The sequence below is a fragment of the Lampetra planeri genome, chromosome 74, assembly GCF_965212315.1.
Source record: "Lampetra planeri chromosome 74, kcLamPlan1.2.h2, whole genome shotgun sequence".
NCBI classification, from domain to species: Eukaryota; Metazoa; Chordata; class Hyperoartia; order Petromyzontiformes; family Petromyzontidae; genus Lampetra; species Lampetra planeri.
The window spans coordinates 1,617,195-1,634,298 of NC_136179.1; the positions used below are offsets into that span (position 1 = coordinate 1,617,195).

The window sequence follows — 17,104 nt, forward strand, 5'->3', positions numbered from 1 at the left end:
ACGAGTTGGTTGTATAATGTGTATAGTTGAAGGTGCTAGGTGTTGTCTTCTTCTAACAGCTACTAACGTGCGTGTGTTGTCTGTTTTTAGGATTTGTCCATTGATGTGGTTCTTTTTATTGCGGCGTTTTTTTGTTGAGTTCTGTCACCTTGAGTGTTGCAGTTTGTTTAATAATTCGTCACGTGAGCGTGGTGTGTTGCTTGTGGGAATTTCTCAGTCACAATTTGTGATTGTTATAATAATTGTAACGATTCATAATCTAATGGTTCTAATCAGATTATAATACCTTACCTCCGTTTACAATTATAAACACTAGTTTATAATTTAGTGTTATCGTTTATATTATTACAGTTTACATGTTATAGAGTACAGTTTATCCCCGACATACTTCGGGATTAGGGACTGGTACGTTGATGAAGGATTAACTACGGGGACCTTTCCCCTCAAGGAACACGTGTTCATCGGGTAGACAGACAAGATGCTGCCGGTTAAGGGCACACTTGTGTGACGGAGATCCTCCACCTGAAACTCGCTTAACATGTTTTTTCTAGGAACATTATAAAATAAAGACCGTACAAACATTTGTTAAAAATACGTTTTTATTCATCTGCAATCATTTTTGCGTCAAAACTCGAAGGGAATATTTATTATGTCCTATGTTCACACATTTCCAGTACAATGCAAACCATTTCCGTTCCAGGAATACCAAAGCGTTAAAGTTTCACTCCCCATGATTTCCTTATTAGTTCACCACATGTGTTTAATGCGCGTCTATGTTGAAGTCAAGGCCATATATCCAACGAACGCGTCATTAATGTACATCCTGAAAACCGGCTATCTAAAGTCGATTAATACCAATCAAAAAAAGCTATATACTTGAAAAAAAACCGTTTAAAATGTTGAGTAAAGATGTACCTACAGACGCATTCCAACTTTAGCTCAACAGAAACACTTAACGACCAGTGCTCATCACACCACTTCGGCAAGTAATCCGATAACATTACAAACCACCACTGGGCACGTCAATAAACTCTCACAAAAACTGTAAAACTGAAATGGTCAAAATTACACACAAAAGTTATCGATACGGCTTAAAAGGTATAACCGCATGCAACATTATATTTCACCCCGAGCTCTCGGTTTGATCCTCGAGCCACTCCATTACATCCAGCCATCTCTCGGGATCCAACTGCATGGGATCGAAGGTGGAATCTTCTTCAGAATTCATTGCAGCACCTTGAATTTCACCTTTTGATTTCAGCTTCCTATTATTGTGGACCTTCTGATGCCTGTTAAGAGTTGATGACTGTGCAAATGCCTTCCCACACACAGAGCACGGGAATTTCTTCTCGCCCGTGTGCGTTTTCTCATGAGCTTGAAGATGTGATGACCGTGCAAATGACTTCCCACACACAGAGCACAGGAATGGCTTCTCGCCCGTGTGTGTTTTCTGGTGACGCTGAAGAGTTGATGCCTGTGCAAATGCCTCCCCACACACAGAGCACAAGAACGGCTTCTCGCCCGTGTGTGTTTTCTTATGATCTTGAAGAGTTGATGACTGTGCAAATGCTATCCCACACACAGAACACAGGAATGGCTTCTCGCCCGTGTGTGTTCTCTTATGGTTTTGAAGAGTTGACGAGTGTGCAAATGTCTTCCCACACACAGAACACAGGAATAGCTTCTCGCCCGTGTGTGTTCTCTGATGACTCTGAAGATGTGATGACTTTGCAAATGCCTTCCCACACACAGAGCACAGGAACGGCTTCTCGCCCGTGTGTCTTCTCTGATGGTCTTGAAGAGTTGACGAGTGTGCAAATGCCTTCCCACACACAGAGCACAGGAACGGCTTCTCGCCCGTGTGTGTTCTCTGATGACTCTGAAGATGTGATGACAGTGCAAATGTCTTCCCACACACAGGGCACAGGAATAGCTTCTCGACCGTGTGTGTTCTCTGATGACTCTGAAGACGTGATGACTGTGCAAATGTTTTCCCACACACAGGGCACAGGAACAGCTTCTCGCCCGTGTGTGTTCTCTGGTGTCTCTGAAGATGTGATGGTCGTGAAAAGGACTTCCCACACACAGAGCAATTGAATGGCTTCTTGTCTCCGTGTGCGTGGGGCTGTGGAGAGCGTATCTGCTCCATGTGAGCGTCGTAACAGCAGCTGTGTTATAGAGTCAAAAGTACACTATCGGCCGCAAGGATGTTTAGCGTTGAGTTTTGGATTTTGTTAACTGCTAAAATAAGAACGACACTCGCGTCTAACCCGAGAGGCAAAAAATCCCGTAAATGTGACGACACGTTTAAGAGTTTATCCGCGAAAATAGACACTTACTTTGAGATTCACGGTATATGAAGATGTCGCCACGAACTCTCCCGACGCAAAGTCGCGTAACTGTCGACACAGCAATTGTGCTCGCCAGGCTGCGTTGTTTCGCGGTTGAAGGTCGATCAGCAGAGCGACGAGTCGAGCGTCCAACCTTATCAAGTTCCCTCTCGAAATGGCATTGAGCTCTGCTTCTGAGCTGCCTTATAACTCCCGCTAGGATCCAATCCTTTGTCTTTCAGGATATTTGCATTCGATTGTTAATTTTGGAAGGCACAATCCGCATGTCTATTAACATACCGAAGCGTAATGTGCCAATTGTGCTTCATGCATGAATATGTAAGTGCATCTCAGTGTGTAATTGTGCGCTTATTTTGAATAAATGGAAAAACTTCGTCCTCGATTTAAAGTGAATGCAGAGAAATTAGCATGTAACTTTAGAAAAGGAAGAAAGCGGCCTTCTCCACGAGGGAGTGAAACCCAATAGGTAATATTCTTTTACAGCGTTACAATGGATAGGTTGTAGTTCATAGGTTATAATATTATGTTTCACTATGATAGAGCTTAACATGTGTGTTTGTTTAAGAATTCGTCACGTGAGCGTGGTGTTTTGCTTGTGGGAATTTCGCTTTGTCACAATTTGTGATTGTTATAATAATTGTAACGATTCATAATCTCATGAGTTTATAATGGGTTTGTGCGTGTATTTATATTCAATGACATCTAGCAGTGAAAATCGTGATTGTAACATGACCATGTTGTAATTGTAATAATTTTTATCCGATCCTTGCACGTACACTATACATACATATTAGCAGAGTGCGATTCTTATACGACCACACTGTAATTCTAATGCGTCTAATGATATTATAATACCTTACCTCCGTTTATATGGTTATAAATTATAACACTAGTTTATAATCGTTTAATGTTTAGTGTTATCGTTTATAGTATAACAGTTTACATGTTATAGTGTACAGTTTATCCCCGACATACTTCGGGATTAGGGACTGGTACGTTGATGAAGGATTAACTACGGGGACCTTTCCCCTCAAGGAACACGTGTTCATCGGGTAGACAGACAAGATGCTGCCGGTTAAGGGCACACTTGTGTGACGGAGATCCTCCACCTGAAACTCGCTTAACATGTTTTTTCTAGGAACATTATAAAATAAAGACCGTACAAACATTTGTTAAAAATACGTTTTTATTCATCTGCAATCATTTTTGCGTCAAAACTCGAAGGGAATATTTATTATGTCCTATGTTCACACATTTCCAGTACAATGCAAACCATTTCCGTTCCAGGAATACCAAAGCGTTAAAGTTTCATTCCCCATGATTTCCTTATTAGTTCACCACATGTGTTTACTGTGCGTCTATGTTGAAGTCAAGGCCATATATCCAACGAACGCGTCATCAATGTACATCCTGAAAACCGGCTATCTAAAGTCGATTAATACCAATCAAAAAAAGCTATATACTTGAAAAAAAACCGTTTAAAATGTTGAGTAAAGATGTACCTACAGACGCATTCCAACTTTAGCTCAACAGAAACACTTAACGACCAGTGCTCATCACACCACTTCGGCAAGTAATCCGATAACATTACAAACCACCACTGGGCACGTCAATAAACTCTCACAAAAACTGTAAAACTGAAATGGTCAAAATTACACACAAAAGTTATCGATACGGCTTAAAAGGTATAACCGCATGCAACATTATATTTCACCCCGAGCTCTCGGTTTGATCCTCGAGCCACTCCATTACATCCAGCCATCTCTCGGGATCCAACTGCATGGGATCGAAGGTGGAATCTTCTTCAGAATTCATTGCAGCACCTTGAATTTCACCTTTTGATTTCAGCTTCCTATTATTGTGGACCTTCTGATGCCTGTTAAGAGTTGATGACTGTGCAAATGCCTTCCCACACACAGAGCACGGGAATTTCTTCTCGCCCGTGTGCGTTTTCTCATGAGCTTGAAGATGTGATGACCGTGCAAATGACTTCCCACACACAGAGCACAGGAATGGCTTCTCGCCCGTGTGTGTTTTCTGGTGACGCTGAAGAGTTGATGCCTGTGCAAATGCCTCCCCACACACAGAGCACAAGAACGGCTTCTCGCCCGTGTGTGTTTTCTTATGATCTTGAAGAGTTGATGACTGTGCAAATGCTATCCCACACACAGAACACAGGAATGGCTTCTCGCCCGTGTGTGTTCTCTTATGGTTTTGAAGAGTTGACGAGTGTGCAAATGTCTTCCCACACACAGAACACAGGAATAGCTTCTCGCCCGTGTGTGTTCTCTGATGACTCTGAAGATGTGATGACTTTGCAAATGCCTTCCCACACACAGAGCACAGGAACGGCTTCTCGCCCGTGTGTCTTCTCTGATGGTCTTGAAGAGTTGACGAGTGTGCAAATGCCTTCCCACACACAGAGCACAGGAACGGCTTCTCGCCCGTGTGTGTTCTCTGATGACTCTGAAGATGTGATGACAGTGCAAATGTCTTCCCACACACAGGGCACAGGAATAGCTTCTCGACCGTGTGTGTTCTCTGATGACTCTGAAGACGTGATGACTGTGCAAATGTTTTCCCACACACAGGGCACAGGAACAGCTTCTCGCCCGTGTGTGTTCTCTGGTGTCTCTGAAGATGTGATGGTCGTGAAAAGGACTTCCCACACACAGAGCAATTGAATGGCTTCTTGTCTCCGTGTGCGTGGGGCTGTGGAGAGCGTATCTGCTCCATGTGAGCGTCGTAACAGCAGCTGTGTTATAGAGTCAAAAGTACACTATCGGCCGCAAGGATGTTTAGCGTTGAGTTTTGGATTTTGTTAACTGCTAAAATAAGAACGACACTCGCGTCTAACCCGAGAGGCAAAAAATCCCGTAAATGTGACGACACGTTTAAGAGTTTATCCGCGAAAATAGACACTTACTTTGAGATTCACGGTATATGAAGATGTCGCCACGAACTCTCCCGACGCAAAGTCGCGTAACTGTCGACACAGCAATTGTGCTCGCCAGGCTGCGTTGTTTCGCGGTTGAAGGTCGATCAGCAGAGCGACGAGTCGAGCGTCCAACCTTATCAAGTTCCCTCTCGAAATGGCATTGAGCTCTGCTTCTGAGCTGCCTTATAACTCCCGCTAGGATCCAATCCTTTGTCTTTCAGGATATTTGCATTCGATTGTTAATTTTGGAAGGCACAATCCGCATGTCTATTAACATACCGAAGCGTAATGTGCCAATTGTGCTTCATGCATGAATATGTAAGTGCATCTCAGTGTGTAATTGTGCGCTTATTTTGAATAAATGGAAAAACTTCGTCCTCGATTTAAAGTGAATGCAGAGAAATTAGCATGTAACTTTAGAAAAGGAAGAAAGCGGCCTTCTCCACGAGGGAGTGAAACCCAATAGGTAATATTCTTTTACAGCGTTACAATGGATAGGTTGTAGTTCATAGGTTATAATATTATGTTTCACTATGATAGAGCTTAACATGTGTGTTTGTTTAAGAATTCGTCACGTGAGCGTGGTGTTTTGCTTGTGGGAATTTCGCTTTGTCACAATTTGTGATTGTTATAATAATTGTAACGATTCATAATCTCATGAGTTTATTATGGGTTTGTGCGTGTATTTATATTCAATGACATCTAGCAGTGAAAATCGTGATTGTAACATGACCATGTTGTAATTGTAATAATTTTTATCCGATCCTTGCACGTACACTATACATACATATTAGCAGAGTGCGATTCTTATACGACCACACTGTAATTCTAATGCGTCTAATGATATTATAATACCTTACCTCCGTTTATATGGTTATAAATTATAACACTAGTTTATAATCGTTTAATGTTTAGTGTTATCGTTTATAGTATAACAGTTTACATGTTATAGTGTACAGTTTATCCACGACATACTTCTGGATTAGGGACTGTTACGTTGATGAACGATTAACTACGGGGACCTTTCCCCTCAAGGAACACGTGTTAATCGGGTAGACAGCCAAGATGCTGCCGGTTAAGGGCACACTTGTGTGACGGAGATCCTCCACCTGCAACTCGCTTAACATGTTTTTGCTAGGAACATTATAAAATAAAGACCGGACAAACATTTGTTAAAAATACGTTTTTATTCATCTGCAATCATTTTTACGTCAAAACTCGAAGGGAATATTTATTATGTCCTATGTTCACACATTTCCAGTACAATGCAAACCATTTCCGTTCCAGGAATACCAAAGCGTTAAAGTTTCATTCCCCATGATTTCCTTATTAGTTCACCACATGTGTTTACTGTGCGTCTATGTTGAAGTCAAGGCCATATATCCAACGAACGCGTCATCAATGTACATCCTGAAAACCGGCTATCTAAAGTCGATTAATACCAATCAAAAAAAGCTATATACTTGAAAAAAAACCGTTTAAAATGTTGAGTAAAGATGTACCTACAGACGCATTCCAACTTTAGCTCAACAGAAACACTTAACGACCAGTGCTCATCACACCACTTCGGCAAGTAATCCGATAACATTACAAACCACCACTGGGCACGTCAATAAACTCTCACAAAAACTGTAAAACTGAAATGGTCAAAATTACACACAAAAGTTATCGATACGGCTTAAAAGGTATAACCGCATGCAACATTATATTTCACCCCGAGCTCTCGGTTTGATCCTCGAGCCACTCCATTACATCCAGCCATCTCTCGGGATCCAACTGCATGGGATCGAAGGTGGAATCTTCTTCAGAATTCATTGCAGCACCTTGAATTTCACCTTTTGATTTCAGCTTCCTATTATTGTGGACCTTCTGATGCCTGTTAAGAGTTGATGACTGTGCAAATGCCTTCCCACACACAGAGCACGGGAATTTCTTCTCGCCCGTGTGCGTTTTCTCATGAGCTTGAAGATGTGATGACCGTGCAAATGACTTCCCACACACAGAGCACAGGAATGGCTTCTCGCCCGTGTGTGTTTTCTGGTGACGCTGAAGAGTTGATGCCTGTGCAAATGCCTCCCCACACACAGAGCACAAGAACGGCTTCTCGCCCGTGTGTGTTTTCTTATGATCTTGAAGAGTTGATGACTGTGCAAATGCTATCCCACACACAGAACACAGGAATGGCTTCTCGCCCGTGTGTGTTCTCTTATGGTTTTGAAGAGTTGACGAGTGTGCAAATGTCTTCCCACACACAGAACACAGGAATAGCTTCTCGCCCGTGTGTGTTCTCTGATGACTCTGAAGATGTGATGACTTTGCAAATGCCTTCCCACACACAGAGCACAGGAACGGCTTCTCGCCCGTGTGTCTTCTCTGATGGTCTTGAAGAGTTGACGAGTGTGCAAATGCATTCCCACACACAGAGCACAGGAACGGCTTCTCGCCCGTGTGTGTTCTCTGATGACTCTGAAGATGTGATGACAGTGCAAATGTCTTCCCACACACAGGGCACAGGAATAGCTTCTCGACCGTGTGTGTTCTCTGATGACTCTGAAGATGTGATGACTGTGCAAATGTTTTCCCACACACAGGGCACAGGAACAGCTTCTCGCCCGTGTGTGTTCTCTGGTGTCTCTGAAGATGTGATGGTCGTGAAAAGGACTTCCCACACACAGAGCAATTGAATGGCTTCTTGTCTCCGTGTGCGTGGGGCTGTGGAGAGCGTATCTGCTCCATGTGAGCGTCGTAACAGCAGCTGTGTTATAGAGTCAAAAGTACACTATCGGCCGCAAGGATGTTTAGCGTTGAGTTTTGGATTTTGTTAACTGCTAAAATAAGAACGACACTCGCGTCTAACCCGAGAGGCAAAAAATCCCGTAAATGTGACGACACGTTTAAGAGTTTATCCGCGAAAATAGACACTTACTTTGAGATTCACGGTATATGAAGATGTCGCCACGAACTCTCCCGACGCAAAGTCGCGTAACTGTCGACACAGCAATTGTGCTCGCCAGGCTGCGTTGTTTCGCGGTTGAAGGTCGATCAGCAGAGCGACGAGTCGAGCGTCCAACCTTATCAAGTTCCCTCTCGAAATGGCATTGAGCTCTGCTTCTGAGCTGCCTTATAACTCCCGCTAGGATCCAATCCTTTGTCTTTCAGGATATTTGCATTCGATTGTTAATTTTGGAAGGCACAATCCGCATGTCTATTAACATACCGAAGCGTAATGTGCCAATTGTGCTTCATGCATGAATATGTAAGTGCATCTCAGTGTGTAATTGTGCGCTTATTTTGAATAAATGGAAAAACTTCGTCCTCGATTTAAAGTGAATGCAGAGAAATTAGCATGTAACTTTAGAAAAGGAAGAAAGCGGCCTTCTCCACGAGGGAGTGAAACCCAATAGGTAATATTCTTTTACAGCGTTACAATGGATAGGTTGTAGTTCATAGGTTATAATATTATGTTTCACTATGATAGAGCTTAACATGTGTGTTTGTTTAAGAATTCGTCACGTGAGCGTGGTGTTTTGCTTGTGGGAATTTCGCTTTGTCACAATTTGTGATTGTTATAATAATTGTAACGATTCATAATCTCATGAGTTTATAATGGGTTTGTGCGTGTATTTATATTCAATGACATCTAGCAGTGAAAATCGTGATTGTAACATGACCATGTTGTAATTGTAATAATTTTTATCCGATCCTTGCACGTACACTATACATACATATTAGCAGAGTGCGATTCTTATACGACCACACTGTAATTCTAATGCGTCTAATGATATTATAATACCTTACCTCCGTTTATATGGTTATAAATTATAACACTAGTTTATAATCGTTTAATGTTTAGTGTTATCGTTTATAGTATAACAGTTTACATGTTATAGTGTACAGTTTATCCACGACATACTTCGGGATTAGGGACTGTTACGTTGATGAACGATAAACTACGGGGACCTTTCCCCTCAAGGAACACGTGTTAATCGGGTAGACAGCCAAGATGCTGCCGGTTAAGGGCACACTTGTGTGACGGAGATCCTCCACCTGCAACTCGCTTAACATGTTTTTGCTAGGAACATTATAAAATAAAGACCGGACAAACATTTGTTAAAAATACGTTTTTATTCATCTGCAATCATTTTTACATCAAAACTCGAAGGGAATATTTATTATGTCCTATGTTCACACATTTCCAGTACAATGCAAACCATTTCCGTTCCAGGAATACCAAAGCGTTAAAGTTTCATTCCCCATGATTTCCTTATTAGTTCACCACATGTGTTTACTGTGCGTCTATGTTGAAGTCAAGGCCATATATCCAACGAACGCGTCATCAATGTACATCCTGAAAACCGGCTATCTAAAGTCGATTAATACCAATCAAAAAAAGCTATATACTTGAAAAAAAACCGTTTAAAATGTTGAGTAAAGATGTACCTACAGACGCATTCCAACTTTAGCTCAACAGAAACACTTAACGACCAGTGCTCATCACACCACTTCGGCAAGTAATCCGATAACATTACAAACCACCACTGGGCACGTCAATAAACTCTCACAAAAACTGTAAAACTGAAATGGTCAAAATTACACACAAAAGTTATCGATACGGCTTAAAAGGTATAACCGCATGCAACATTATATTTCACCCCGAGCTCTCGGTTTGATCCTCGAGCCACTCCATTACATCCAGCCATCTCTCGGGATCCAACTGCATGGGATCGAAGGTGGAATCTTCTTCAGAATTCATTGCAGCACCTTGAATTTTACCTTTTGATTTCAGCTTCCTATTATTGTGGACCTTCTGATGCCTGTTAAGAGTTGATGACTGTGCAAATGCCTTCCCACACACAGAGCACGGGAATTTCTTCTCGCCCGTGTGCGTTTTCTCATGAGCTTGAAGATGTGATGACCGTGCAAATGACTTCCCACACACAGAGCACAGGAATGGCTTCTCGCCCGTGTGTGTTTTCTGGTGACGCTGAAGAGTTGATGCCTGTGCAAATGCCTCCCCACACACAGAGCACAAGAACGGCTTCTCGCCCGTGTGTGTTTTCTTATGATCTTGAAGAGTTGATGACTGTGCAAATGCTATCCCACACACAGAACACAGGAATGGCTTCTCGCCCGTGTGTGTTCTCTTATGGTTTTGAAGAGTTGACGAGTGTGCAAATGTCTTCCCACACACAGAACACAGGAATAGCTTCTCGCCCGTGTGTGTTCTCTGATGACTCTGAAGATGTGATGACTTTGCAAATGCCTTCCCACACACAGAGCACAGGAACGGCTTCTCGCCCGTGTGTCTTCTCTGATGGTCTTGAAGAGTTGACGAGTGTGCAAATGCCTTCCCACACACAGAGCACAGGAACGGCTTCTCGCCCGTGTGTGTTCTCTGATGACTCTGAAGATGTGATGACAGTGCAAATGTCTTCCCACACACAGGGCACAGGAATAGCTTCTCGACCGTGTGTGTTCTCTGATGACTCTGAAGACGTGATGACTGTGCAAATGTTTTCCCACACACAGGGCACAGGAACAGCTTCTCGCCCGTGTGTGTTCTCTGGTGTCTCTGAAGATGTGATGGTCGTGAAAAGGACTTCCCACACACAGAGCAATTGAATGGCTTCTTGTCTCCGTGTGCGTGGGGCTGTGGAGAGCGTATCTGCTCCATGTGAGCGTAGTAACAGCAGCTGTGTTATAGAGTCAAAAGTACACTATCGGCCGCAAGGATGTTTAGCGTTGAGTTTTGGATTTTGTTAACTGCTAAAATAAGAACGACACTCGCGTCTAACCCGAGAGGCAAAAAATCCCGTAAATGTGACGACACGTTTAAGAGTTTATCCGCGAAAATAGACACTTACTTTGAGATTCACGGTATATGAAGATGTCGCCACGAACTCTCCCGACGCAAAGTCGCGTAACTGTCGACACAGCAATTGTGCTCGCCAGGCTGCGTTGTTTCGCGGTTGAAGGTCGATCAGCAGAGCGACGAGTCGAGCGGCCAACCTTATCAAGTTCCCTCTCGAAATGGCATTGAGCTCTGCTTCTGAGCTGCCTTATAACTCCCGCTAGGATCCAATCCTTTGTCTTTCAGGATATTTGCATTCGATTGTTAATTTTGGAAGGCACAATCCGCATGTCTATTAACATACCGAAGCGTAATGTGCCAATTGTGCTTCATGCATGAATATGTAAGTGCATCTCAGTGTGTAATTGTGCGCTTATTTTGAATAAATGGAAAAACTTCGTCCTCGATTTAAAGTGAATGCAGAGAAATTAGCATGTAACTTTAGAAAAGGAAGAAAGCGGCCTTCTCCACGAGGGAGTGAAACCCAATAGGTAATATTCTTTTACAGCGTTACAATGGATAGGTTGTAGTTCATAGGTTATAATATTATGTTTCACTATGATAGAGCTTAACATGTGTGTTTGTTTAAGAATTCGTCACGTGAGCGTGGTGTTTTGCTTGTGGGAATTTCGCTTTGTCACAATTTGTGATTGTTATAATAATTGTAACGATTCATAATCTCATGAGTTTATAATGGGTTTGTGCGTGTATTTATATTCAATGACATCTAGCAGTGAAAATCGTGATTGTAACATGACCATGTTGTAATTGTAATAATTTTTATCCGATCCTTGCACGTACACTATACATACATATTAGCAGAGTGCGATTCTTATACGACCACACTGTAATTCTAATGCGTCTAATGATATTATAATACCTTACCTCCGTTTATATGGTTATAAATTATAACACTAGTTTATAATCGTTTAATGTTTAGTGTTATCGTTTATAGTATAACAGTTTACATGTTATAGTGTACAGTTTATCCACGACATACTTCGGGATTAGGGACTGTTACGTTGATGAACGATTAACTACGGGGACCTTTCCCCTCAAGGAACACGTGTTAATCGGGTAGACAGCCAAGATGCTGCCGGTTAAGGGCACACTTGTGTGACGGAGATCCTCCACCTGAAACTCGCTTAACATGTTTTTGCTAGGAACATTATAAAATAAAGACCGGACAAACATTTGTTAAAAATACGTTTTTATTCATCTGCAATCATTTTTACGTCAAAACTCGAAGGGAATATTTATTATGTCCTATGTTCACACATTTCCAGTACAATGCAAACCATTTCCGTTCCAGGAATACCAAAGCGTTAAAGTTTCATTCCCCATGATTTCCTTATTAGTTCACCACATGTGTTTACTGTGCGTCTATGTTGAAGTCAAGGCCATATATCCAACGAACGCGTCATCAATGTACATCCTGAAAACCGGCTATCTAAAGTCGATTAATACCAATCAAAAAAAGCTATATACTTGAAAAAAAACCGTTTAAAATGTTGAGTAAAGATGTACCTACAGACGCATTCCAACTTTAGCTCAACAGAAACACTTAACGACCAGTGCTCATCACACCACTTCGGCAAGTAATCCGATAACATTACAAACCACCACTGGGCACGTCAATAAACTCTCACAAAAACTGTAAAACTGAAATGGTCAAAATTACACACAAAAGTTATCGATACGGCTTAAAAGGTATAACCGCATGCAACATTATATTTCACCCCGAGCTCTCGGTTTGATCCTCGAGCCACTCCATTACATCCAGCCATCTCTCGGGATCCAACTGCATGGGATCGAAGGTGGAATCTTCTTCAGAATTCATTGCAGCACCTTGAATTTCACCTTTTGATTTCAGCTTCCTATTATTGTGGACCTTCTGATGCCTGTTAAGAGTTGATGACTGTGCAAATGCCTTCCCACACACAGAGCACGGGAATTTCTTCTCGCCCGTGTGCGTTTTCTCATGAGCTTGAAGATGTGATGACCGTGCAAATGACTTCCCACACACAGAGCACAGGAATGGCTTCTCGCCCGTGTGTGTTTTCTGGTGACGCTGAAGAGTTGATGCCTGTGCAAATGCCTCCCCACACACAGAGCACAAGAACGGATTCTCGCCCGTGTGTGTTTTCTTATGATCTTGAAGAGTTGATGACTGTGCAAATGCTATCCCACACACAGAACACAGGAATGGCTTCTCGCCCGTGTGTGTTCTCTTATGGTTTTGAAGAGTTGACGAGTGTGCAAATGTCTTCCCACACACAGAACACAGGAATAGCTTCTCGCCCGTGTGTGTTCTCTGATGACTCTGAAGATGTGATGACTTTGCAAATGCCTTCCCACACACAGAGCACAGGAACGGCTTCTCGCCCGTGTGTCTTCTCTGATGGTCTTGAAGAGTTGACGAGTGTGCAAATGCATTCCCACACACAGAGCACAGGAACGGCTTCTCGCCCGTGTGTGTTCTCTGATGACTCTGAAGATGTGATGACAGTGCAAATGTCTTCCCACACACAGGGCACAGGAATAGCTTCTCGACCGTGTGTGTTCTCTGATGACTCTGAAGATGTGATGACTGTGCAAATGTTTTCCCACACACAGGGCACAGGAACAGCTTCTCGCCCGTGTGTGTTCTCTGGTGTCTCTGAAGATGTGATGGTCGTGAAAAGGACTTCCCACACACAGAGCAATTGAATGGCTTCTTGCCTCCGTGTGCGTGGGGCTGTGGAGAGCGTATCTGCTCCATGTGAGCGTAGTAACAGCAGCTGTGTTATCGAGTCAAAAGTACGCTATCGGCCGCAAGGATGTTTAGCGTTGAGTTTTGGATTTTGTTAACTGATAAAATAAGAACGACACTCGCGTCTAACCCGAGAGGCAAAAAATCCCGTAAATGTGACGACACGTTTAAGAGTTTATCCGCGAAAATAGACACTTACTTTGAGATTCACGGTATATGAAGATGTCGCCACGAACTCTCCCGACGCAAAGTCGCGTAACTGTCGACACAGCAATTGTGCTCGCCAGGCTGCGTTGTTTCGCGGTTGAAGGTCGATCAGCAGAGCGACGAGTCGAGCGTCCAACCTTATCAAGTTCCCTCTCGAAATGGCATTGAGCTCTGCTTCTGAGCTGCCTTATAACTCACGCTAGGATCCAATCCTTTGTCTTTCAGGATATTTGCATTCGATTGTTAATTTTGGAAGGCACAATCCGCATGTCTATTAACATACCGAAGCGTAATGTGCCAATTGTGCTTCATGCATGAATATGTAAGTGCATCTCAGTGTGTAATTGTGCGCTTATTTTGAATAAATGGAAAAACTTCGTCCTCGATTTAAAGTGAATGCAGAGAAATTAGCATGTTACTTTAGAAAAGGAAGAAAGCGGCCTTCTCCACGAGGGAGTGAAACCCAATAGGTAATATTCTTTTACAGCGTTACAATGGATAGGTTGTAGTTCATAGGTTATAATATTATGTTTCACTATGATAGAGCCTAACATGTGAGAGTCTACAATATCAGAGTTGATCAAATGCGACGATCAAGGGCGTCAATCGGGTGAGTTTGATCAGAGGCGTTTTATCAAAGGCGTCATCCCATCACGGAACACCACCTCCCTGCGTATATCACAGCAACAGAAGCAACAACAGCAGCAACAACATCAGCGACAACAACAGCAGCAACATCACATTTCGAGGGCGACGCAGCTACTTCCGATTCTGCCGCCCAGCTGTTTGTAGTCGGGACCTGCTCTCGCAGGACCCCACACGTCTTTGGAAATGATTGCGATGATCATGTCTGAGCTGAGAATTAAGTCACTCAAAATTACTTTGTTTAACCATAACTTTAGGTAGGTTAGTGTCATCGGGGCTGTGTGAATACTACTCATGAATGAAATCACACTCTTGTATGACCGACATTGTACTAATTTTGGTTGATCGAGTAGAACAAGGCACGTGCCATGTCCAGACGAATTCTTATCAACAACAGTGTCCTTAAATATGATGCTAAAATAAATGTTAACACTGGATTAAGCGTGCACCTCTTAACCCCTCCCTCGCATTTACGACTAACAATTTGCATTTGTACATAACACACATTCAAGTACAGTAATTTGCTAATACGACCAAATTGTCATTCTAAAATTTGAATGCGATTCTTACCCTCGACCCCCCACAGTTCACATATCCGACCGTCGGTTCGATTGAACGGACAATTAACCATCATGTGTAGAGTTCCATTATAATACTTCTAATGAAATTAAAATACCGTTCCTCCGTTTATGGTGGTATAAATTATAAAACCAGTTGGTAGGTGATAATTGGTTCTTTACCCTTCTATCTGGCAACAAAACTGACACCTTTTTACAAGGAGTCATGTTTGCATAGACCGCAATACCTGCAGTCATAATACAAACAAAAGAACATAACTCTGATAATGTGCACTGTCCTTGAAGTTGATTGGTCCACACCCGAGACAGCTTTCCTTAGAGCCTAGTCTCATATGGGTTGGACCAGATGACGCCAAAAGGCGCCTTTTTAGAACCAATTATCATATTTTTACTGGCAAATGAGGTTCCCATACAGTTGGTAGGTGTTTTTGTCGTTTAATGTTTAGTGTTATTGTTTATAGTGTTATCAGTTTACATGTTTTAAGTACAGGTGATTCCCGGTATACTTCGGTATTCTGGACCTGAATGTTGCGACACGATTCATAACGAGGACCTTTCCCCACCAGAGCGCAATCCGCTAATGAAAAGAACACGGGGCGGCGGGAACACGTGCTTCCATGGGCAGTGGGGGACAGGGCATGGTTGTATTGCCTCCAGGTGCCAACGGGTATGTCCCCCAAGTTGCTCCGCCCATGGCGGGGTCAGGTAGAGGTCATAGAGGTGGGTGATGTAAAGACAGTGCATCAACTAAGGGACAAGTGGTGACAACAAGATAGAGAGAGTTCGAGAAGGGAAGGCGAGACCAAGTGTGGGCGGAGGTTCACGCCGAGAATGAGAGAGGGGGAGGAACGAGGTTTGGGGCTGTGTTGGCTGGTTGCTGTCTCGTCGTCGTCGTTGCTATATCGTGACGCCTGGGGTCTGAAACCGCGTTAAAGGCTAAATAAAAGAACCCTCTGCAGTCTGAGTACGGAGTCATTACAATTGTAATGATTCATTATTTCACGGGCTAATATTGGGTTTGTGCGATTATTTTACATATTCATACTGAATATTGTTATTTGATTCCATTTTGATGGAACATTCATCCATTAGTGGACAGCTTGATATTAATACCACCAAAATGTTATTCAAATAATTGTAATCCTATCCTGATCCTGCACCTTCCGTTTCACATATCCCACCCTTGGTTCGCACGTCCATATTACATGCATACATGTTACATACAGACATTACATTCATGCATATTACATACATACATGTTACATACTCACGAGTGTGAAGCTAAGAATTCGAATGAGATTCGAATATCACAATTCAATGTACGGTGTTCTAATCTGTAATACTAGCTTATGATGTTATTTTATAGCGTTATAATGTATCGCTCATAGCTTACATTGTTAGAGTTCACAACATCATAGTTAACTATAACACTTGTTTGTAGTGTTATTTTAAAGCGTTACAATGTATAGCTCATAGTTTAAAGGTTATATTGTTAGAGTTTATAATGTTAGAGTATGCAATGTGAGTTTACAATTTGAGAGTTTGTGGACGTGCCCTATTCTCGTGGGACCCGACACGGATTTGGAAATAATTGGTATGATCATGTTTGAGCTGGGATGAGCGACTAATGTTTACTTTGATTAATCATAACTGTGTGTAGGTTAGTGCCATCGGGGCATAGTGAATACTGCTCATGAATGAACTTTCGGATATAAATTGAAATCATGTTGGTAGAACAAGTCGCATGCCTTTTCTAGACGAATTGTTATCTTCAAGTGCGTC

General features: G+C 42.5%; 1 protein-coding gene across 1 annotated transcript; it reads right to left on the minus strand.

The window, feature by feature from the left end:
* Positions 1-3,971: 3,971 nt before the first annotated feature.
* LOC144737810 (uncharacterized) lies at positions 3,972-16,016 on the minus strand. The gene is made up of 6 exons (XM_078620684.1): positions 15,936-16,016; positions 13,128-13,730; positions 10,063-10,693; positions 7,166-7,670; positions 4,187-4,983; positions 3,972-3,988 (listed from the first exon to the last, which is right to left on the minus strand). Exons 1-6 carry the CDS (start codon positions 16,014-16,016, stop codon positions 3,972-3,974), a joined length of 2,634 nt encoding a protein of 877 aa, XP_078476810.1.
* Between the last annotated feature and the right edge of the window lie 1,088 nt (positions 16,017-17,104).